The sequence below is a fragment of the Camelus dromedarius genome, chromosome 8 (genome assembly GCF_036321535.1).
Source record: "Camelus dromedarius isolate mCamDro1 chromosome 8, mCamDro1.pat, whole genome shotgun sequence".
Lineage (NCBI taxonomy): Eukaryota > Metazoa > Chordata > Mammalia > Artiodactyla > Camelidae > Camelus > Camelus dromedarius.
The window spans coordinates 57,902,275-57,927,066 of record NC_087443.1 but is presented as its reverse complement, the minus strand read 5'-3'; the positions used below and the strand labels follow the sequence as shown (position 1 = coordinate 57,927,066).

At 41.1% G+C, this 24,792-nt stretch overlaps 1 protein-coding gene across 4 annotated transcripts in view; it reads left to right on the top strand.

Annotated features, from left to right (window-relative positions):
• CPN1 (carboxypeptidase N subunit 1) overlaps positions 1–24,792 on the top strand; it is a 33,874-nt gene that overhangs the window by 4,077 nt on the left and 5,005 nt on the right. For 3 of the 4 annotated variants that reach the window (XM_064488328.1, XM_031461589.2, XM_031461590.2), the window contains exons 5-11: positions 6,640–6,814; positions 10,892–11,088; positions 16,458–16,613; positions 19,303–19,485; positions 20,539–20,650; positions 22,785–22,924; positions 24,163–24,262. In XM_064488328.1, the coding sequence (XP_064344398.1) occupies positions 6,691–6,814; positions 10,892–11,088; positions 16,458–16,613; positions 19,303–19,485; positions 20,539–20,650; positions 22,785–22,924; positions 24,163–24,262 (1,012 nt within the window). In that variant the 5' untranslated portion in view covers positions 6,640–6,690. Of the gene's footprint in view, positions 1–6,369; positions 6,815–10,891; positions 11,089–16,457; positions 16,614–19,302; positions 19,486–20,538; positions 20,651–22,784; positions 22,925–24,162; positions 24,263–24,792 lie in introns of those variants that run through there. The other variant, XM_010974427.3, reaches the window with a different exon arrangement.

Sequence of the window (24,792 nt, the reverse complement as noted above, 5' to 3'; positions counted from 1 at the left end):
AGCATCCCAGTGTTGGGGAAAGTGCCAGACTTTGGAGTCAGAAAGTTAATTTAATCTCTAGATTTTCCAACTATAAGTTATATGATCTGAGAAAATCATTTAAATTTTCAGGGTCCTCATATATGTAAATGGAATACAACAGTCTCTCAAGAAAGACTGAGGTGAATGTCAAATGGGATCATGTGGGTAAAAGCACTTAATGATTCAGTCATTCACTCACTCAGCAAGTATTTAGTGAGAACGTCTCCATGCCAGGTTCTAGTCTAGTTGCTGGAGACAACTCAGAAAATAAAAGAGATCAATTCTCTGCCCACAAGGTGCTTATATTTTTATAGGGAGAGAAGACAATAAACAGACAATTATATATACAATATACAGTATGTCAGGTGGCAATAAGTGCTTTGAAGAAATAAGAATAAGTGCAGGGCAAGGTGGAAGGGGAAGCTGGGGACAGGATTGGTTTCTCTTTATCCAGTTGACCCATCATCCTTTGGTGCCATTTGTGGACACCCATTTGTATCTGTAAAGCTCTGCTCTGGCTCCAGGGACTGGAGAAGGGTGGGTGCCCTTAGGCTGGGGTACCTATTAGGAATCCTCGTGGAGGTGTGAAATACATGGAAGTAGGCAGGTGGAAGTACAGTTCTGGGGTTCAGAGAAGTAGAAGCTATAAATTTGAGTCATCAGCTTGTAGTGGGATTTGTGAATGAGATCATCTGGAATTCAGTGCAGGTACAGAGAAGAAATTCAAGAACAGAGCCTAGCATACTCCAGCAGGGTCAGAGTGATAAGGAGGAATCAATACTCTTTCATCTCAAAACTCTCCCCGAACACACATTCCTCCACCGTTTTTATCTGGTTAACCTCTTGTTCAGATCTCAGATCTCAGTTTGTACATTGCTTCCTTCATTTTAAAATTTATCCAGCACATTGTACTGGGATTTAGGGAATGGTAAGTAAGGTAAGTTAGTCTTGGCCCTCAATGAGTTTATCTTCTAACGGGAGAGACAGCCAGTAGACAATAAACAATTAAATAAGTAAATGAGATAATTACAGACTGATAAGTCAGATATTCTGATTGAAATAAGCAGGGGATAAGACCAGGTGTAATCAGGGGAATCCTCTTTAGATGAGGTATCTGGGGAAAGTCTCCACATGTAGTTGACCATTGTGCTAGTATCAGAAGTATAAGATGAGCTGGGGGAAGAACATTCCAGGCAAAGAATTGGAAGATCTGTCCTGTAGACTGACTTTTCTTACTCCATGCTTGGCCAGGTTCCCTTTGCCCTACACACTCTCCTATCATTTAAACCCAAATATCTATCAGAGAGACATTGCTAATTTGAATTGAGCTGGACTCTCGGTTCATTTATAGGTCCAGTCGACTAGTAATTTATTAAGCAGGCTTAAATTACATTGAGACTGCTCTGCAGAAGTTCAGAGTTACTACTGGAGGATAGTAAGAACTTTTAAAACTAAGATAGCTGGAGGTGTGGGTTGGGAAAGTTGGTTAAACATTTGCCTAAACAAAGTCCTGCAGGGCTGGCTTCCCAAGATTTGAGTCAAGACCTTAGGGGGATATCAGACAAGTGAGCTTTCTGCTCCAGCCTTCTCTGACCCCCAGGAGCCCCAGCTCCATCCAAGACTTAAGGTATTAGGGAGTGTATTCATTTCCTATTGTGGGTAAAAAATATCACAAGTGTAGTGGCTTACCACAACCCCAATTCATTATAGTACTGGAGATGGCAAGTCTGAAATGGGTCTCATTGGACTAAAATCAAGGTTTGGCAAGGCTGCATTCCTTCCTAGAGGCTCTAGGGGAGAATGTGCCTCGGGGGCTTTTGCGGTTTTAGAGGCTGCCTGCATTCCTTGGCTCATGGCCCCTTTCTCCATCTTCAAAGACAGCAATGGCCCACTGAGCCTTTCTCACATCTCATCACTCTGACCCTCCTGCCTTCCTCTCTCACTTATAAGGACATTTGTGACTATGCTGGGCCCACCTGGATAATCCCTCCATCTCAAGATGAGCTGATTAGCAACTGTAATTCCATCCGCAAACTTCCTTCTCCCTTGCCATGTAACATAACGTATTCACAGGTTCCAGGGATTAGAATGTGGACACTGTGGGGGGCCACTATTACACCTACCACAGGAGGCTACAGGACTCTCTGATCTGGTTCAACTCCCACACATCCTCCAGTAAGCCCTCCCTGACCCTTCAAAATTAGTATAGGTGACCCTGCTTGGTGGCCCATGTGGCTACGTCCACCGCTCTTCCCCCAGTGTTGTGCTTGTTCTCTTGTCTGTATCTTTGAGAATAGTAACTGCCTTTTTCATTGTTCATTATCTTTTCACTAGAATGTGAGCACCACATAGTCAGGGATCTTTGCTGGTTTTATTCAATATCAAAAATAATAAAGTAAAGCCTTTAGTCTTTAGTAGTAGAGGCTTTATACACATACACACACACACTCACATACATGTATGTATGCATGTATATATTTGTTGAATGAATGAATGGTGTCCCCATCACCTAGCCTGGTCTTTAGCACAAGAGTAGATAGATGCTTAGCGCTGCTGCTGCTACTACTAATACTGCTAATAATATTTATTAAGCCCTGACTGTGTGCCAAGCACCAGGCAGGTCTTCATGCATTATCAAACTATATCATATACTTGAAAATTGCTAAGAGAGTAGATTTTATATTTTCTCATCACACACACACACACACACACACACACACAGATAAGTACGTGAGCTGATGGAGGTGTTAATTAACCCTAGTGTGGTAGTAATCATTCTGCACTATATACATGTATTAAATCATCACGTTGTATACCTTAAATATACACAATGTTTATGTCAATAACATCTCAATGAAGCTGGAAAAAATTTTTAAATATCATATCCCCCTGGCACTCAAGTTCCTTGTACTTCTAGTTGCTTTGAGAGGCTTGTATGCCCTCTGGCTTCAAGGCATCAACTCTGGCACCCTATGTGCAATTCCAGGGAAGGAGTGCCAATCTCAACCCTGATTGATATCCCCTGTTTACGACAACCCAAAGTTCACAGGCAGGGAGGGTACATCCCCCTCCTGGAGAGTGGATGTCATCTGTTTGGCATAAGTGAGGTCACCATAAGAACTGTAGGCACATTTGCCAGAGAAATGGGAATTCTTCTGCAGAGGAACAATTTGGGCTTATCTGGGGATCACTAAGCCAAGCCTTCAGTAGTGATAGATATTATCCTGTCGACAAAAATTCAGTTCACTATCAAATTAAGAAGAAAAAAATGGAATTTTATTCAAGCCAAACTGAGGATTATACCCCAGAAAGCAGATTCTTAGAAAGCTCTGAGAACTGCTCTGCCTGTTAGAAGTCAAAGGCACAGTCATATACATTTTCAAGACAAAGGATCATATATCCAAGTGACATACTGATATTTTACATAAAGCTCACCAGGGAGACATAGTGCAAGTCAGCACGTGCACAGCGAGCAGTGAGCCACCATGGTCCCCTATAGAGCTGGGAAGAACACTATTCTTTAAGAAGTTTCATTGCTAGTATCAGAAGAAAGAAAAAAAATTGATCTTTATGGTAAAGCAGGCCCATCTTTGAGGAGCTCTGGTTAATGTGTAATGCAGATGCACACTGTGCAGTAGGGAGAGAGGGAGGATGTCCAACAAACACACAGAGAGAATTTTGTTTCATTTTTTCTTGTCCTGCCTTAAAATATAAATTTTATTTCATCAGTCCTAGATCAGGGGCTTAATAAGTAACAGCATTGGTGATGCCCTTCTGGCCTTCTCTCTTGATGCCTGCCCTTGCCACCTGGGGTGGTAGGAGCGCGTCAGAAAGTTACGGCGTTTTAGCAGTGGGTATAAAATCCTGGGGTTATTACTCTGTGGTGCTGCCAGTTTGGTACTTATCTTGGGCCAACCCTCTGGACCATCTATGGGCCAGACTGGCCTGACTATAGTTTGTTCCCAAGAGGGAATAGCTGTCTTTACTGACAGGTTATGAAAGCATAGGATTTCCTTAGGAAAGTTTGCTGAAGGCAGAGCAGCGGGATGCAAGAGGAAAAGTCAGTAATGGGTCTGTTCGTTCATTCATTCAGCCCATGTGCACCTGTTCCAGGCTCTGTGCTGAGGCTGATGACCATCCTGGGGGCAGGAACACCCACAGGGCTGTGCTCTATCTGAACATCTGACACCTAGCACAGTGATAAATGCATAACAGGCAAAGTAATAAGATTGAAGATACAAAGACTGATGGTAACAGCAGTTGCAGGGGGACATGAGGAAGACCCAGGGCTTGGAGCTGGGTTAAGCTACCTGGGGAAACAGCATAAGCAAAAGCAGGAAGGCAGACGATGAGGACATGCTCAGAAGATAGTAGGCAGTGTGGTGGGGCTGTACTGGAGTGAGGTCACAATTGAACCCCAAAGGAATGACTTGGCAGCCAGGCTGAGGCATTTAGATTTTACACTACAGTGCATGAAGATCCCCTGAAACTTTGTTTCAAAAAAAATGTATTGAAGTATCTTTTACATACCATAAAATTTACCCATTTTAAGTGTACAATTTAATGATTGCTAGTCAATTTACAGAGTTGTGCAACCATCACCATCACCGAGTTTTAGGACATCCTCCTCATCCAACAAGATTCCACGTGCCCTTTTACAGTGAAACTCCATCCCCACCCCCAGTCCTAGGCAGTCACTATTTTACTTCCTGTCTCTCTAGGTTTACTTTTTTACATGACATTTCATATAAGTGGAATCATACAATAAGTAAGTAGATTTTCTGTGTTGAATCCTTTCACTTAGCACAGTATTTTTGAAGTCCATCCATGTGGAAGCATATATTAGTATTTTATTTCTTTCTATTGCTGAATAGTGTTCAATTGTATAGATATACCACATTTTATTTATCCATCAGTTGATGGACATATGGGTAGTTTCCACTTTTGGGCTCTTATGAATAATGCTGCTATGAACTGTCTTGTGTAGGAGTCTTGTTCTGTTGGGTAGGTACCCAGGAATTGTTGTGCTGTCTGGTAGATTTATAGTTAACTTTTGGGGGGCTGTGCTTAATTATTTTTATTTCTTTTTTCAAAAGTAGCTTTACTGAGATGTAATTTGTATACCATAAATTCATCTGCTTCACATTTACAATTCAGTGAATTTTAGTATATTTACAGAGTTGTACAAGCGCCACAATCTAATTTTAGAACACTTCCATCACCCTAAGAAGAAATCTAGTGCCCATTTATAGTCACTCTGCATTTCTACTCCCAGACCCAGCCAACCTCTAATTTCCTTTCTATTTCTATGTTTGTCTTTTCTAAACATTTCATATGAATTAGATCATATAATATGTGGTCTTTTGTGTGTGACTTCTTCAAAAGAGCATATTTTTAAGGTTCATCCACATTGTACACTGTATCAGTGCTTCACTCCTTTTCATTGTCAAATGATATTCCATTATATGGACATGCCATGTTTGTTTATCCATTCACCAGTTTATGGACATTTAGATTGTTTCCACTTTTCATTTCTTGTAAATAATACTGCTGTGAACATTCACATACTAGTTTTTGTGTGGACGTCTGTTTTTCATTTCTCTTGGGTAGATACCTAAGCGTGAAACTGCTAGGTTGTATAGTAAGTATATTTTTAAACTTTTAAGAAACTGCAAAACCATTTTCCAAAGTGGCTGCATCATTTATGTTCTCATTGGCAATGTATGAGGGTTCTAGTTTCTCCTTATTCTCACCAACATTTGTTGTTGTGTCTTTTTCATTGTAACCATTCCAGTGGATGTGATGTGATATCTCATTGTGGTTTTAAGGTGCATTTCCTTAATGATCAATCGTCTTGAACATCTTTAATGTGCTTATTAGTCATTCATGTATCTACTTTAGCAAAATGTGTATTCAAATATTTTGCCCACTTATAAATTGGGGGTTTTGTTTTATTATTGGATTGTAAGAGTTCTTGATTTATTCTGGATGTATTATCAGATATATGATTGGCAATGGTTTTCTCCCAACCTGTGTCTCTTCATCTTCTCAGTGGTATCTGATGAAAGATTTTTGAGGAGAAAAGGGACAAGACAGAGCTATGCTTCAGAAAGATAGGGTGTAGGGTGGATGGAAAGGACAGAGTACTCTGTTTTACTACCCTTACCTACATTGTAATAGAGGGAACAAGGATAGGCAAAGTTTCTCAAAATTCTCTGGGAGTCAAAGGGTTATAAGCAGCTATTTATTGAAGCCCGTTTACTGTCCAGTTAATCAGTAACCCAGAATCAGTGAAACTACCCAATCTGGGGAAGTGCAAAAACCTTTCAAAAGGTTTTCGTGGATTAGGAGAGGCAGAGAAATGGGGGAGGGGAAATAAATGGCTATTCCTGAGCTCCGTAAATAATCTCCGGCTGCGGAGGGCATTGCTGAACTTTCTTCCCAGGTGCCGTCACACTGGTGTTTGTTTACTGGCGGGAAACTAGGAAGAGCTGGTTCTTGGCACTTGGATTTTGACTGGTTACTGGGAGAAGTGGGGCCCATTTTAGTGAGTCTCCGAAAAAGCCCAGCAAGATGCCACATCTGTTCTCAATCTTCCTCCACCTCCTTTTCTTCAAGTTGGTTGCCCCGGTGACCTTTCGCCACCACCGCTACGATGAGCTGGTGCGGATGCTGTACAAGGTGCACAACGAATGCCCCTACATCACGCGGGTTTACAGCATCGGCCGCAGCGTGAAGGGGAGACACCTCTACGTGCTGGAATTCAGCGACTACCCTGGAACCCACGAGCCCCGTAAGCCTTGAGCATGTCTTAGAGTGTGTGGGGCAGGACCCTTCCCTTACAAATCCAGTAATGGGGGTGGTTTCTGGGGAGGTCCGTGGATCCCTTCACTCATAAAGTATCACCAGCTTCTCAGCCTGTGCTAAGAATTTCCTTGCTTGGCCCTCAAACTGCCCCTGCCTCTGGGGAGTTGCAGTCCCAATTCAGGCTCCAGTCTGTCCCTCATTTTTGGGTTCTGTTTGCTCAAGACCTTAATGGTAAAGGGGGAGGTATAGCTCAAGTGGTAGAGTGCATGCTTAGCATGCACGAGGTCCCGGATTCAATCCGCAGTACCTCCTCTAGAAATAATAAACTAATTAATTAATTACCTCCCCCCACCAAAAACAAACAAACAAACAAACAAAAAAACCCCAAAGACCTTAATGGTAAAAGATGAGTCTTCTTCCCTGCTCTCATCCCATTCCCAAGCCTTCCCTCCCACTGCCCTTCCTTCTCCCTTGCTCTTGCTGTTCTGTCTTTTCCTAGCCAATGTCTTGGGAGAAACAATTAGCCCTTCTAGTTGTGGGAACTTAGGAGAGTTTGGGGATATCTCTTTGGGGGATGACAGTGTGATATCAGTACGGGATCCTGGAGCAAGTTTGAGGCATGGGGTATTAATTTTATGCATTGGATTATTTTTGTTAGTTTGTTTTTATTGTAAAAGCAATCCATGTTTGGATTAAAATAGCAACTAGAGGGAATAGGGTATAGCTCAAGTGGTAAGAGTACGTGCTGAGCATGCATGAGGACCTGGGTTCAATCCCCAGTACCTCCTCTAAGAAAATAAATAAATAAATAAATAAACCTAATTACCTCTCCCCACCAAAAATAAAAAATAGAAATTAGATAAGAAAAAAAAAAAACCTCACCCATAACTGCACCACTCACAGATGACCATTGTTAACATATTGATGTGTATCCTTCCAGACTTTTTTCTATGCATGGTAAAGTCACGTCCCCTTATTCACACACATTGTTTTTAATAAAAATGAAATCACACTATAACTACTTTTCTCATTTCATAGTCTTATATGAATAGCATCCATTCATTCCTTTCATTCATTCCTTAATTATTCCACAAATGTTACTGAGTATCTACTCGATGCAGGCACTTTGGTAGACTCTGAATGTACAACAGAGAATAAAATAAAGACCCTGCCCTCAGGGCCTTAATTCTAGTGGGGTAAGACTGGCAATAAATGGGTAACTAAATAAATATATATTATATCAGATGAAAATAAGTGCTATTGAGAAAAGGAAACCAGGAAGGAGAGCTAGGGAGTCTTGGAGGGTTGTGGATCGAGTAGGGGAGCACATTGTTGCTTTTTAGGAAAAACTTCTCTAGGGTGCTGTTTGGTGTGTGTGACCATGAGGCAGGGAGGCCCCTGTGGCTCCAGCAGAGTGAGCCATGGGAAACCAAGGTCAGAGCGGAGTGGTTGGGACACGGGACAGGAGATCATGTAGGGCCTCATAGGCCTTTGCAAAGATTTTGGCTTTTGCCCTCAGTGAAGTGAGAAACCACTGGAGAGTTTTAAACAGAAGAGTGACGTGATCTAACTGAAAATTTTTTTTTTAATTTGCATTCTTTTTTTATTGAAGTATAGTCAGTTTTAACTAAAAAATTTTTTTTAATTGAAGTACAATCAGTTACAATGTATCAATTTCTGGTGTACAGCACAATGTCCCAGTCATGCATATACATACATATATTTGTTTTCATTTTTTTCTCATTAAAAGTTATTAGAAGATATTGAATATAGTTCCCTGTGCTATACAGAAGAAACTTGTGGGGTTTTTAAAAATCTATTTTTATATATAGCGGCTAACATTTGCAAATCTCAAACTCCCAAAGTTATCCCTTCCCACCCCTTTTCCCCCCGGTAACCGTAAGATTGTTTACTGTGTCTGCAAGTCTGTTTCTGTTTTGTAGATGAGTTCTTTAGTGTCCTCTTTATTCCTCTTTGTAGATTCCATGTATGAGTGATATCATATGGTATTTTTCTTTCTCTAAAGTTTTTTAAAGATCACTCTGAACAAGGGTCAGAAAACTATAGCCTAAGGGCCAGCTACCTGTTTCGGTAAATGATGTTCCATTGAAGCACAGTCACACCCATTTGTTTTTGTATTATCTGTGTCTGCTTTCACCGGAAGCTTTAGAGTAGCTGCAGCAAAAACAGTAGAGCCCAGAATTCTCAAAGGATTTACTATCTGATCTGGAAAAGTTTGCCACCACTGACTCAGGGGAATAGACTTGAATGGCTGGGCAGATACAAGGAGTTCAAGTCAGAGATTTATTGTAATAATCCAGGCATGAACGTGTCAGGGCTTGAGCCAAAATGATGGTAGTGGTTGTTAGCAGAAGTGGTTGTATTCTGGATATATGAAAAGTAGAGACAAAAGAATTTTATGTTGAGTACCTGCCAAAGAACAAGGCACTGTGCTAGTTTCTATAGGGCAGTGGTTCCCAGACTTTTGGATTTCGCAGAAGTTAAAATATGTATGTGTGTGTGTGTGTGTGTGTGTGTGTGTGTGTGTTTTTAATAAAAGAGAGGGATTTGAGGGGATTAAAATAGATTTCCCAAATTTTATTTTAGTGAACAAAGGTATTGAAGAATTCTACCTGCCATCTGCTATCACCATCCTTTCCTAAAAGAAGGGATAACTTAACATTCAGAAAAGTAAGAAAGATATAGTAAGATTAAAGAAATACACTAAGAGTAAAGGACACACGTGATAGAAAATCTACCACATGATCCTTATGAGTTATAGACTTTCCTTGGGGAGAGACTGCAGTAGATTTACTAAGATAAATAACAATGGATTGTGTCCTAAAGAAAATTAAAAATCACATACATTGCAAAGGCCAGCTCCAGTAAAGGAAATAGGACATGTGCAGAATTAAACAAAACTCAGAGTGGAAAGTGGTAAGTATCATGAAAAGGAAATTCGGCATCGAGTTCACTCCCAGCAAGGAGGACCCAAGATGGCTTCACGGAGCAAGGAGCATTTGAACCAAGCCTAGAAGGATAGTGAGGAGGACTTGGAAATGTGGAGATGAATAGGTAAAGAATTAGAAAAGTCATGGAGGCAGGAGAGTGTTGAGTGTAAGGGAAATTGCTTGGCAAGAGCTTTTCTCCTTTCTTTTAAAAGAGGGCAGGAATGATTTTCTTTAAGTGGTTCTAGAGGCTCTTTTCGTGACCTCATTTCTTACTTCCGTTGAACAGTTAACATAGCCAAAGAGAAGACTAAGGAACGAGACATATGTAGACTGCTTCCTACTCTGTGCCTCAAGACACAGCATTCTCAGATATGAAAGAGAGATTTTAGTTTCCTGAGTACTGGGAAAATTAAATTTTCAACTGATTCAGTTAGGAATTGTTATGCTATAACCTGGAGGACTTTATGCCCACACATCTCGAAAAAAGAGCATTCTTATCCTGAAAAGTTCTGTCTCCGAGAAGCATTAAGTTACCTCAATGCCATCTGGGCTTTGACCTCCATTTTTTTTTAAGCAATTCCTTTCATTTCTTTTTTCTTTTTTTAGGTGTGGGTGGGGTGGTAATTAAGTTTGTTGTTGTTGTTGTTGGAGGTGTTGAGGATTGAACCCAGCACCTCATGCATGCTAAGCAGGCACTCTACCACTGAGCTCTTCCTCCCCACCCCCCACCCCCTCTTTATTAATCAGCCAGGTGACCTGAGACAAGTTACTTAACTTCTTCCATACCCAGTACCCTCATCCTGAGCCTAATAATGCCTACTTTATAGGTTTTCTGTGAAGATTAGAAATAATGTAAATACCTAGTACACAGTAGGAGTTCAATAAGCAGTAGACATTATTATCTCGGGCATGAATTTTTGTAGCATTTATAGTTGCAGTTTGTTCAAAGGGGACTCAAGGACTATTGGAAAAGACCTAATGGAAGCGGGAGGTTTTCTTCTATAAATTACTGAAAAGGAGGGAAAACGCCCCTATGCACGGTTAGGAATCAATGGCACTTGCAAGCTTTCCCCATCTTTTTTGTATTCCTGCGTGTGTTTCTCCCCTTGCAGTGGAACCAGAAGTCAAGTACGTGGGGAACATGCATGGCAACGAGGTGCTGGGCCGGGAGCTGCTGCTGCAGCTGTCGGAGTTCCTGTGCGAGGAGTTCCGGAACGGGAACCAGCGCATTGTCCGGCTGGTGGAGGGCACGCGAATCCACATCATGCCGTCCATGAACCCCGACGGCTACGAGGTGGCCGCTGCCCAGGTACTGAGCCCAAGGTGGGGCCCTGCAGAGAGCAGAGCCACCTTAGGGGAGAAGGAAAAGCCGGGGGACAAGGTGTCCTCTCTGCCCCACTGTGAATGCCACGATGTGGTAGAGGAAAAAACCAGAGAAATAGAATGTGGGTTCTTTCTGGCTGAGTTTCAGTTCCTTCCACGTCTTTCCAGCTGACCTCTCTGTTTCATTGTGAGGGTCAGTGAGGGAATATCAGTGACAACACTTTGTCGACTAGAAAATACTAAACAGGGGTGAAGGAATTTTGCAAACAGCCCTCCTTCCCTGAACTTTTAGCTTCAAACCCTAAATATTCTTTCTTCCTCTCACACTACACTTCCATTTGCATTTGAGAGGAAAATAGAACAGGCTTTTTTTCTCAGAATTACAGAGTAGTTCTAGATTCTTCATACTTTATTACATTTCTGTACAGCTTTTTCCTCTTCTAGCATAGTACTCAGCCTTTTAATTCTTTTTTTTTTTAAACAGGAGAAAAGGTATACAAATGTATTAATTTTAATATTATGTGGACAGGGGCATCACAGGGGAAAAAAAACAAAGTGAACAACCCCCAAAGTGGTGGGATTTGAGAGCTTGTGTGCCCTCTTAATAGGGGAAGGGGTGGGGGATACAGATCTCTTAGGGGAGAGTGAATTACTTTTAAGGAAGATGAATGGGCCCTTAGAAGAACAGAGGACAGATAGGATAGTTTGTGACAAACTTCATCAGGGTGTGATGTGGACTTCTAGTCTCCTCTCCTGTGATCTTAATTATTTATTTTAGAGTTGCATTTTGCAGGGGGCAGATAAAAAAAATGTTTATGGGCTTTTACTTTGTTTCCTAATATAAATTCAAAATACTAGTGTGCCTAACTTTATTTAAAAATTTTTTTTTAATTTTTAATTTTTTTAATGGAGGTACTGGTGATAGAACCCAGGACCTCGTGCATACTAAGCTTCTGCTCTACCACTGAGCTATTAACCCCACCCCCTCAGTGTGCCTAATTTAATTCAGTGATTCTTTTGTGGCCGTGCATCAGAATCATAGGTGAAGATTTTTGAAATAAAGATTCCCAGGTCCTCCTTCTCCTCCCATCCCCAGAATCTATGGAATTAGAATTTTGGAGGGGGAGGGGTGAAGCCAGGCATCTGCCTTACACAATGGATATGTTCATTTCAAATCTGTGTTTCAACTTGATTTGTTTGAGGTTTTTTTGCGGGGGGGGGGGAGTATAAATTAAGGTTTTTTTTTTTCCATTTAAAGATATGCTTATTTGGGGGTAGTCTTGAATTCTTTTTTTTTTAATATCCAAGACTAGACTTCACTACTTCACTTTTTTAAAAAATTTGTTTTATTGTGGTCAGAACACCAGAAGAGGAGATCTACCCTCTTCACAAAATTTTAAGTGTACAATACAGTATTGTTGACTATAGGCACAGTATTGTACAGCTGATCTCCAGAACTCATCTTTCCTGCTTAACCAAAACTTTTATGTCACTTAATTAGTAACTTCCCTTTTCCCGCTCCTGGCAACTATCCTCCAGTCTCTGATTCTATGAATCTGATCACTCTGCCCGTATAAGTGGAACCACTCAGCATCTCTCCTTAAATCACCCATCCTTTTTTAAACCTACTTGAGGATAGGGCTGAAGGGTGAGTAGAAGCTGGAAGGGGAAAGGAGCCATGACGCTGAACCAAATACAAATTTGACCCTCTGGCTGACATTAGACATGACTCAACAACAAAAAGAGAACAGTGTTCCCCCTTGGAAGTCAGAGAGCTGCACCCTAACATTCCTTAAGTTTCTGACTGTTTTCCTTCTATTGGCTCTTCCCTGAATCACAGTGGGAACTGGAGGAGTGCCTCAGACCTGCCCACATCTTTTGTGGGATGAGGTGGTGTGGGAGAAAGGGCCAGCCCACTAAATCCTAGAGCCATCTCTGGGGAGCTAGTCACCTCTGCTCACCTGCTATGTACTTGTTCAAAGGGAGCAAATCTTGAACCTGAACCCAAGAGAGGACCCATCAGGTTCTCAAATTCCCAGAGCTACCTGTCATACCAAGCAGAAACCTGTCTTCTTGGCTACAAAGGGAAGACCTGCCTGGCCACCATAATTTAAAGCTACCTGTAAGTAAGGCAGAATAGTGTCACTGTACCTCCCAAAGATGTTTAAGTCCTAATCCCTGGAACCTGTGAATATGTTCTGTTACATGGCAAGGGGGAATTAAGGTTACAGACAGAATTAGGTGATTAATCAACTGACCTTAAAATATCCCAGATTATTTGGGTGGGCCCAGTATAACCAATCACAGGATCCTTTACATGTGGCAGAGGAAAGCAGAAGGTCACAGTCAAAGAGAGATATGAAGATGTTATGCTGCTGGATTTGAAGATGAAAAAAGGGACCAGAAATCAGAGCCAAGGAATGTGAGTGATTTATAAGCTGGAAAAGTCAGGAAACAGATTCCCCCAGAGACTTCAGAAGGAACACAGTCCTGCTGACACCTTGATTTCAGTCCTGTGAGACCTATTTCAGTCTTCTGACTCCCAAACTGCAAGATCATAAGCTTGTGTGAGTTTGAGCCACTAAGGTTGTGGTAATTTGTTACAGCAGTAATAGGAAACTAATAAACCAACCTTGTTTATGGGAACTTTCTGTTAAAGACGTCCTTACCTGCCAGCCTAACTAATGACCTGGTGTGAGTAGTAAATCAACTGATAGGTACATTAACATAGCTGTTAATATGGACAGTTATGAGTTATGTTAATGCAAATGGACAAGTAATGAAAACTGCTGGAAGCATAAGGAATATCATTATCTCATAGAAGTGAAAAATCAGACTCTAAATAGAAAAATCACTTAAACGTTTTCCACTGAAACAGAATTGATGTCGGAAACCTAAGAGAATGTAAAAAAAAAAATTATGTTCTCAATGAGATCTCAGAACAAAATAAGAGCAGGATGCCATGAAAAATAGAGAAATCTGAGAACAATAAAGAGTTCTTAGAAAAGTATGAGATTGGTGATACACCTGTGAGTTTCTAGCTGCCCAGTACCCATCTATTCACCCTACTTCCAGGAATGGCCACCAATTTGGGTTCCAACCTCTCAGTCCACAGGCTCCAATAGACACTAGTCCCTTTCTCCAATGCTAAACAGGACATCAAATGGAATTTCAATTTTGCAAGGGCCTGTGAACTTATCTCTAGTCCATCACTTTACACATTTTAATTATTTATGTATTTATCTCCCCGTGTATACTATGAATTCCTAGAAAGCTCACATAATGTCTCACCGTCTCTTTTCCTAGTGTCTTGCCTAGAGGACTTTGAATAGAGATAGACTTAAACAAATGTGGATTGATTAAATGGATGAGCAAATACATGACCAAATAAATGATGAAATTTGAAGTGTAAGCAGAGATCCAAGAAGTTGATATTGCTCAGAAGACAGATAAACAAGGATCCTAAGTAAAAAATAAATAAATAAAGGGGGGGTGGTGGTTTCCACCTTGGAAAACAGTATAGCAGTTTCTGAAAAAGTTAAATATGGACTTACCTGGTGAGCCAGTAGTTCTACTACTACGTATCTACCCAAGGGAAATAAAGACACATGTCCACACAAAGACTTGTGCACAAATGTTCATGGCAGCATTATCCTCATTTGCCCAAAAGTGGAAATAATCTAAGTGCCCATGTATGGGGTTTAATAGTATGTTTCCACCCCCTCCAATTCATGTCTACCTGGAACATGGGAATTATAGGAATGTGACCTTATTTGGAAATAGGGTCTCTGCATACGCCGTCTAGTTAAAATGAAGTCATGCTGGATTAGGGGGATTAAGTCAAATATGACTGATGCCCTTATAAGAAGAAAGAAATTTGTGCTCAGAGACACAACATACAGGGAAGAAGTCCCTATGAAGATGGAAGTAGAGATTGGAGTGATGCATCTACAAATTCAGAAACACCAGGGATTGCCAGCAACTGCCACAAGCTAGGAGAGAAGGCTCCTCTTCTAAATCCTTTAGTGGGGAGGACCCTGCTGACATCATGATTTCAGACTTCTAGTCTCTGGAACTGTGAGAGAATACATTTCTGATGTTCTAAGCCACATGGTTTGTGGTAATTTGTTACAGCAGCCCTAGGAAACTAATACAGTCTATTAACTGGTAGGTAAATAAACAAAATTGGATAAATCCATATAATGGAATTACTCAGAAATAAAAAGGAATGAAGTACTGTTACATGCTTCAACATGGAGGGATCTCAAAAACATTTTGCCCAGTGAATAAAGCCAAGCACGTAATGTATGATCCCATTTACTGAAATGTCCAGGAAAGGCAAATCTATAGAGACCAAAAGTTATTACCTAGGGCTGGAGAGAAAATGAGGAGTTGCTGTAGATGGGCATGAAGTTTCTTTTCAGAGTGACAAAAATATTCTTAAACTAAATTGTGGTAGTGGTTGCATGATTCTGTAAGCATACTAAAATTCATTGAATTGTACACTTAAAATAAGTGACTGTTACAGTATGTAAGTAATATATCAATAAAGCTATTTTTAAAAAATAGGGGCTCCCTCCCTCCCACACTGTTGGTGGGAATGTAAATTGGTGCAGCCACTATGGAAAACAGTATGGAGATTCCTTTAAAAACTGAAAATAGAGCTATAGCATGATCCAGCAATCCCACTCCTGGATTACACATATCTGGAAAAGACAAAAAGCTCTCATTCAAAAAGATATGTGCACCTCAGTGTTTACAATAGCACTCTTTACAATAGCTGAGATATGGAAAGTGCCCATCAACAGATGATTGGTTTGAGAAGATGTGGTGTATATATCCAATAGAATATATCACTCAGCCATGAAAAAGAATGAGATATTGCCATTTGCAGCAGCATGGGTGGACCTAGAGAATATCATACTAAGTGAGGTTATATTCATCCTTGAAAATAGTCAAGGATTTTGTGTATAGCATGGGGAATTATAGTCAATATCTTGTAATAACCTATGTTGGAAAATATTCTGAAAATATATATCATTGAAAAAAATTTTTACTTTCTCACTGCATATACCTCTACCATGTTGATTAAACAGACATAAATTTAAAAAAATAGGGGCTTCCATTATCCTGAAACACCCTCCTTTTGTTAAGGCTTCTCCTGGACTCTGTACCTCCAGCACATGGTCTACAGGGAAACTTGAATCATGCCACTCGGACTTTGGATGAGTTAAAGAAGAAAATGCGACATCATTTGATAGATTGAGCTAATGTGTAAGAAGAACTGTATAGTGTTCTTTAAATAGAGGATTCAGTCTGAAACCTTCATCTTTCATCTCTTCCTTTTCCCACTAGGGCCCAGACACTTTTGGGTACCTGGTTGGCAGGAACAATGCCAATGGAGTGGACCTGAACCGCAACTTCCCCGATCTCAATACCTACATCTACTACAATGAGAAGAACGGAGGCCCCAACCACCACTTGCCCCTTCCAGACAACTGGAAGAGTCAGGTATGAGGTGAAATTTGCATGCAGAAGCAGATAAATCAGCATCTGGAATCTCTTCTCGCAATCTTCACATCCAATTCAATGAGCAAGAATTAAGCATCAGCTCAAGTCTGTGTTAATCCCCCCAGAGCAGTGAGAACCGCACCTTATGCCTTTTTGTGTTTATTCCCAGCTTAGAGCCTTTCAGTGAGCACATGCTGTTTGATGTCAGTGGTGCAGCGGTGAGGGAAGTGAAAGTGGCATCACGCCGTTGCACTTGCACTTTGTAACTTCACAGAATTCTTTCCCAGCTGGCATTTCGGTTGATCATGATAACACTGTGTGGTAAATGCATAAGCAGCGTAATCCACCCCCCATTTTACAGGTAGTACTTACAGATAAAATAATTTAAACTCACACAGCTAGTAATTGATGGACTCAGAACTAAAACCCAGGTCTTCTGAGGGGGAGGGTATAGCTCAGTGGTAGAGTGTGTGCTTAGCATGCACAAGGTCCTGGGTTCAATCCCCAGTACCACCATTAAATAAATAAATAAATAAATAAATAAATAAATAAATAAACCTAACTACCTCCCCCTTCCAAAAAAAAAAAAAAAAAAAAGCTTAAAAAACAGGCCTTCTCACTGCTTATCCACTATTCTTTCTACCACACTCTGCTACTGACAGAGAACTGTAGCATTCTGTAGAGAACTCTTTCTTACATGTGATGAACTGTATGCTTATCAACAATTAGCTACAGAAAGAGGTTCAGGGAATCTCACCCTTAGAGTTTTCCTTCTTCCTTTCTGTGTGACCCTTGACTACTTTTCCAGACTCTCATGTCCTTTACTTTCTCAATCAGGGGATCCCATTTGCTGCTCCCAGGCCTCTCTCCCAGGAGAGATACCATCCCTTGGTAATGTGAATGGTTTCCTCCTAATGGTGGGCCTGTTCCTGAGAATGACTGCTGTCATCCTCGGAACATCACCACTACCCTGTTTCTTACACTGTGTGGGCTCGTTCTAAACATTTGATTTATGAATATCTAAACTTAGAGACTGGGGAGAGAAAAATAAAGTAGGTGTAAGGCTTTATATTGGGAGTTTCTAGATGGAATATTCTCAGGGTTTTTTTTCCCTGAATTGAAGCAAAAGTTGTGCCAACATGTTTAGATTTTGGATAGCAGCTATCTCTTGGCTCAAGTAAATAATAAATCAAAAGTCACTTTGTACTTGTTGGCATATCCAGCCAGAGGATGTTCTGATCTAGTAAACTTGTCTAAGTAAAATAGGGCAATTGAGGCAATAATAATTAGACTCCCGCTGGCTCCTCTGTCTGCATCTTAGAAGGAAAAAGGACAATGAGAATTCTCTTTTGCCCCTGATGGGACAGCCTTAAGGGAGAGGAACAGTGAGATCCTGGCCCCCTTCTCATGGATAGAGGCTTAGGACATGGAGAAAGGACTGTTTCAAAGCACCTGAGCCCTGGTTGCAGAGCGGACTGGTGCCTTTGGGATTATATCCATTCTGATTGGGTAAGACTCAACATTATTCATTAGGTGTCCCTTGGGATGGAAGAGATGGGGGCCTTCACAGCTGACTCTTGGTCCAAGAGGAGACATTAACACATAACCTCTAAGCACATCTATTCTGAGGGGAAGAAAAACAGTGAAGACTATAAAATATTTACTTATACTACAAGTTGAGTAGATTCAAGGCTTTATTTAGAATACTGTCACTTACTAGCAATATAATCTGTAATAGAAAGGGTGGACTCTCACTACTTAACCAAGACTGGCCCATATTATACTATGTGTAATTCATGAAATTTGGATATGACCACAGGAGAGAGTTCTACATGTCAACATTATGGCAGATGTGTTGGGAGAAGGAGGAGGTTGAAAATCATTGCTGTAAACCAGCAGTTTTCAAATATATTTACTAGAGCTCTAAATTTCTGTAGTGGAACTCCAGAAGCCACTGGAGCAGTGGGTAAATTGGAGAATCCCTTCTTTGTTGCCAGGGATAGGCCAAGCTAGGGCTCTGAGCTCTCCAATCATGCTACCCCTCTTCAAACTGCTCTTTCTCGTTTTCTATTTTTAAATAAACTTAATTTTTTTTAGCAGTTTTAGGTTCACAGCAAAATTGAATGGAAAGTATTGGGCGTTACCATATACTCCCTCCTTCCCATTATCAACATCTCCCTCCAGAGTGGTACATTTATTTATTACAGTGCTGAACCCACATTGACTCATCATTATCACCTAAAGCCCGTAGTTTACTAATCAGAGTTTGCTCTTCATGTTGTACATTCTGTAGGTTTGGACAAATGTATCATGACACGTATCCACCATTTTATATCATACACTGCCCTAGATAATCTCTTTTTAGCTATTTTGAATATGGGGATTCTCCATGAGATTTCATTTTGAAAAAGGGTTCCTTTCACTTACTTTTTAAAACCACCAAGCAAAAGATCTAAATTTCCCCATCTGTACTTCTCATATTCGGTAGGACTCTCTTTGCTTTATTCAGACATGCCATCCTGTCACACATGCCATCCTGTCAGGTCCCTTCCTGTCAGACATGCCATCCTCTAAGGCCACTTCCTGTCAGACATGCCATCCTCTAAGGCCACGTCCTGACAAACCCATGAGAACAGCCATTTGGCACTTCCGGTTACAGCTTCACCAGTAAACTCTCATCTCTCCTCAGGTGGAACCCGAGACCAAGGCCGTGATCCAGTGGATCCGCTCCTTCAACTTTGTTCTTTCAGCTAATCTCCACGGAGGGGCAGTGGTGGCCAATTACCCGTATGACAAGTCCTTTGAGCACCGGGTCCGAGGTTTCCGCCACACTGCCAATACCCCTACGCCTGATGACAAGCTTTTCCAGAAGGTATGCAGAGTGGCCGCCTGTCCAGCCGGAGGAACTTGGGGCTCAGGAGAGTGACACAGACTGAGTCAGTAACATAGGACCCTATTGGGAATGAGCCCATAGAAAACGATCAAAAACACCTCCTGCTCATTAGGTGCATGCAATCTATATATTATATTTTGTTTTGAGTGATAAGCCATAAATTCATGAAAAAGTAAATAAATAGGAAACCTCTATAGTACAGTTATCACAATGTAAAAAAAAAAAAACTTAAGCTAATGACAAGCAAGAAATATGCCGGAAGCCTAATAGTGCTGGCGGTAAGCTAGTACATTAAATGTGAATTTGGAGGGCTCTAATTTATAGTTTTATGATAATATGGCTATATTAATGAAAAATGGAAAATGCACATGAAAAAGGTTTACATAATAGTTCAAAACAGCAATAGAATAAAATGAACAGATTAGTTATTTTATAGTTAATATTATTAATAATGTATAAGTAATATAATAACATTGATGATTAATTCAACAATTAATGAATTACACAGAGGATAACACCAATTGTTGCTTTGCAAAGCATGTATACTACTATATTTTTTTCTCCAATAATCTCATTTTGTTCACCATTATAAAATAGTAATGAAAGAGTGTTATAGAGATTTTTTAATATATTCCTCTCTCTCCCACACATACCTCTCACCACTAATACATAATTCTTCTTATGGTGAAGGCCTGTCTTACTTGCTTTCTGACTTCCTTTACAAAACTTAGCTGGAAAATGGTACACCTAGAGGGGAGCTTATGTATTATCAAGTGTCACCCCTCACTTTGCGTTTGAAGAAATGTAGCCCCAACATAGAGGAAAAATCAGACTACAGGTCTCCCAACTCTAGTCCACTCCACACACACACACACCCCACCTCGCTATTCCTGCTGGTATTTTATTTAACTAAAACAAATAACCAGTTTTTTATACATAGTGGGGTTCTTGGCCTCACCTTGCTTTCGAGTGTGAGCATTGCCAGATGAGTTGGGAACACTCAGGGTCATTTTCCGCCTGCTTTCCCTACAGCTGGCCAAGGTCTACTCCTACGCACATGGATGGATGCACCAAGGTTGGAACTGTGGGGATTACTTCCCAGATGGCATCACCAATGGGGCTTCCTGGTACTCTCTCAGCAAGGGTAAGAAGAGTGCTGGGCACTGGGCACAGCTGCAAGCTGAAGTAGAATCGGGCTCATTTCTCCTTTTAAATTATCGTTTTTTCCCCAGGGACATGACAGGAATGCTATTTTGCATTCAAGTAGAGATCTGAAAAATGGGGAAGTCTTAAGTTGACATTTAACATCATCTTGTGATTCTTTCAGACAGAGGTAGGGACACCTTGTGGTCCTTTAAAACTGGTGGTTTACATAGTGGATGAGGGCAGAGGAGGGGAATAATGCAATCAAGTGGTTAAGACTGTGGGCCCTCAGGGAACATTGGGTTGAAACCTGGCTTGCTTACCAGTTCACCATTTACGTGCCTTCAGGCTAATTACTTAACCTCTCCATGCTTCAGTTTCCTCACGTGTACTTTAAGAGTAACATGACTTGCATTGTGATTTTGATGTAAATATTAAATAAAATAATGCACTTAGAGCATTTGGAAATGCCTGGTTTAAAATGTTAAGGTTTTTTCTGTAGTAGCAGGAGGTATGCCTCACATAGCAAAGATGAGGACAGATGCCAGCCTGAACACAGATGGTTCCTCTGATATGTGCTCTTTGTACCCTGCCTGCCCATATCCCATAGGCAGGAGTTTGCCATGGACACTGGCCATTGATAACGTAGCAGAAACCTCCAGCAAGAGGCTTCTGTCTCTACTCCCTGGGCTTTTCCGATCACTGAGGGTCAAGATAGAACCTCTGTTCATGAACCTTCAGTAGTCAGGGACCCCAAGAATAGGGAAGAGGCTGAAGCAGGAAGCCAGGTTCTCTTAGGAATCATGTCTCAGCAGCTGTCTTGGCTCATCCTCTCAGAGCTGACCTGTCAGAGCCCCGGTAGTAGAAAGCTCACTGTTGAGGGCTGAGCTGATGGCTGGTCCTATGGGGAGTGGGGAGGAGGAAACTTAGGGGGTCACTATGTACTGAGAAGGTGGTAGATTTCTGGTGGCCGAAAACTCACTTGAACCCAGGGCAAGAAGATTTTGTTGAACTTTACTTTCTTTAGTTTGCATTAAGAATGCAACAGGTTCTCTCCACTCCAAAAAAATATTTAATATAAAATATACTTTTTCAAATTATACTCGCTCCTCCCTTTCCCTTCCCATCCTCTGGGAAAGCATGAACCATGCCTCCACTGGAAATCGTTAAGTGAAATTAAAGGGATACAATTCCAAAATCATGAAGTTTATATCAAAATGATAGTGTGATGATAGTGGGGTCTCTAGACCAGCATCGTCAAGTTCATCACCAGGGGATGTGTCAGAAACAAAAATATCGGGGCCCCAGCCCGTACCTGCTGAGTCAGAAACTCTGGGGCCAAGGCCCAGCAGTCTGTTTTTGTCTGGAAGGGACAGCCTTACAGCTGACTCTGATGCAGAGAGAGAGAACCCGTGTAACAGGCTACAGTTGTTCTCCAACATTCCCCATTCTTTCTACAACAGCTGCTTGCAGCTGAGAGAGCAGGTGAAAGTTGATTAAGTGAATAATTTTTAAGCCAAATAAATTTGTGATATAAATACTATTCTAATAATCAGAAACATATTCAAAAATAATGGATTCAATTGAGTAATGTAGAAGAAGCAGACAAGCAGTTGATGGAGGAAAACTGTAGCTGCCTCTGCTTTTCAGGAGTCTGTTTTTCTGGGATGACTGTTTTCAGGTTGGTGCTGTGTTCTCAGCTAGGAGGAGGGATGTCTCCACATCAAGATATCTGTCTCATCTCTACCCCCCCAGATCTGAAGAACATTATAGTCCAAAGAGAAAATCTGTCCCCCTGAAAGCAGCACGTGTCTAATAGTAGCACATGACCAATAAGCAGACTTTGAAATGCTGAGACGGACAGGAAGTGAATTTAAGTCATGAAATGGAAAAAACAGAGGATGGAGACTACAAAATGGGCATTTATGAAGAGAGAAAACTGGAAAGATAGAAAGGCATGTGAACTGGGAAATTGGGGAGAGGTTTTATGGAAGAGAAAAATTAATGCAGATCAGGAGGTAGAACAGAAGGTGATGGGGGTGTGTGTGTGGCGAAATTGCGATTAAAAAGTGTTGAGATGGGGCGTTGGGTGGGAAGCTGGTTATCCAAATCGGCCATCGCCCTCTTTTCCCTAGGAATGCAAGACTTTAATTATCTTCATACCAACTGTTTTGAGATCACGCTGGAACTGAGCTGTGACAAGTTTCCTCGTCAAGAGGAATTGCAGCGCGAGTGGCTGGGTAATCGGGAAGCTCTAATCCAGTTCTTGGAACAGGTAAATCACATTTTTAATTTTCATGGTTATAGAAAGAGAAGTGTTTTCTGACCGTAGGCAAGGTTTTTTGTGTGACTCAGGTCTGACTTTTGCTCTGACTCAATACAATAGATCTGAGCTTCTCTGCCAGTGAGATTAGTTCATTCAACATTGTTGAGCGCAACTGTCAGAAACCATACTATATGCTGGGGATTAAGAGTAAACAAACAAATATTCCTGCATATATGCAGCTTATATTCTAGTAAGGAGAGACAGATAGTAAGCAAATCAATAAAATAAAATTTATAACATGTTAAATGTAAAATGCTATGGAGAAGGCCTTACAGAGAAAGTGACATTTAAACAGACCTAAAGGAGATGAGGGAGAGAACCATGCAGGTAACTAGGGGGAAAGGGGCTCCCTGATGAGGTCACAATGACAAATGCAAGGCCAACAACAAGCACATGAAAAGATGCTCGAAATTACTAGGTAAATGCAAGTCAAATCCACAATGAAATACCACCTCACACTCATTAGGATGGCTACTATAAAAAAAATTAAAATAACAACAGAAAATAGCAAGTGTTGGCAAGGATGTGGAGAAATTGGAACCCTGGTGCATTGTTGATGGGAATGTAAAATGGTGTAGCCACTATGAAAAACAGTTTGGTGGTTCCTGAAAAAATTAAAAATAGAGCTGCCATATGATCCAGCAATACCACTTCTGAGTGTATATCCAGAAGAACTAAAAGCAGAATCTCAGACATACTTGTACACCCATGTTCACAGAAGCTTGTTCACCATAACCAAAAGGTGAAAGCAACCCAAGTGTCCATTGATGGACGATAAACAAAATGTGATAGATACACACTGGACATTCAGCCTTAAAAAAAGGGGAAATTCTGACACATGCTACAGCATGGGTGAAACTTGCGGGCATTATGCTAAGTGAAATAAGCCAGTCACAAAACGACAACTGTATAATTTTACTTCTATGAGGTATCAAGAGTAGTCAAATTCATAGAGACAGGAAGTAGACTAGTGACGTGATTTGACATAGATTTGAACAGGATCACTCTGACTGCTCTATGGAATTTACTGGGGACTAGGGTGAGACTGGAGAGGTTAGTTAAGGGTCTGTCACCATAATCTTTGTGAGGATCAAATGCAAAAACACAAGAGAAAGAGCTTTGAGGACTCCGAAACATTGCACAAAGGTTTTTATGAGCATAACTGTACACTGTAAACTTTCCTACAGGTACACCAGGGCATCAAGGGAATGGTGCTGGATGAGAATTATAACAATGTTGCGAACGCTGTCATTTCTGTCAGTGGGATTAACCATGATGTCACTTCGGGTAGGTGGCCACCGCTTAGTGGGGTGAGAAGGAGGCTTTCACTCCCTCACCTTGTGCAGCATCGTCAGGAGGCCAGTTTGTCAGCCAGTGAGACTAGCAAGGAAGTCAAGGACACTGGGGGTAGGAGACTGCAGGAAGGAAAGACGATAGAAATGGGGACGGTGAATTAAGAGGCAAGGGTCAGGAAGGTGTAAATCTGACATCTCTCTCAGCATTCAGGAGTCACTGCCTCATACAACTTTGATAGGGGCGTTTTCCCAGTTGAGGGTTATTAATAGCTCACGTACTGGTGTGAAATGGGATAGAAAAGAAAAAAAGACTGTAGAACGGATGTTTAGTCTTGTCCCTGAACCAAGCATTTCGCAACACCTCCTCCCTTTAGGGAAAAATTAGCAAGATGCTTTCCATAAACTTGCTGCAGGGCAAGATTGATGGTGGGGGCAGATCTTCTTGGAGCCAACTTGGAAACTTCTAGAATGGTACAGAATATCTCACGGTATGACAGTGTTGCAAACAGTGCCAGCCCAATT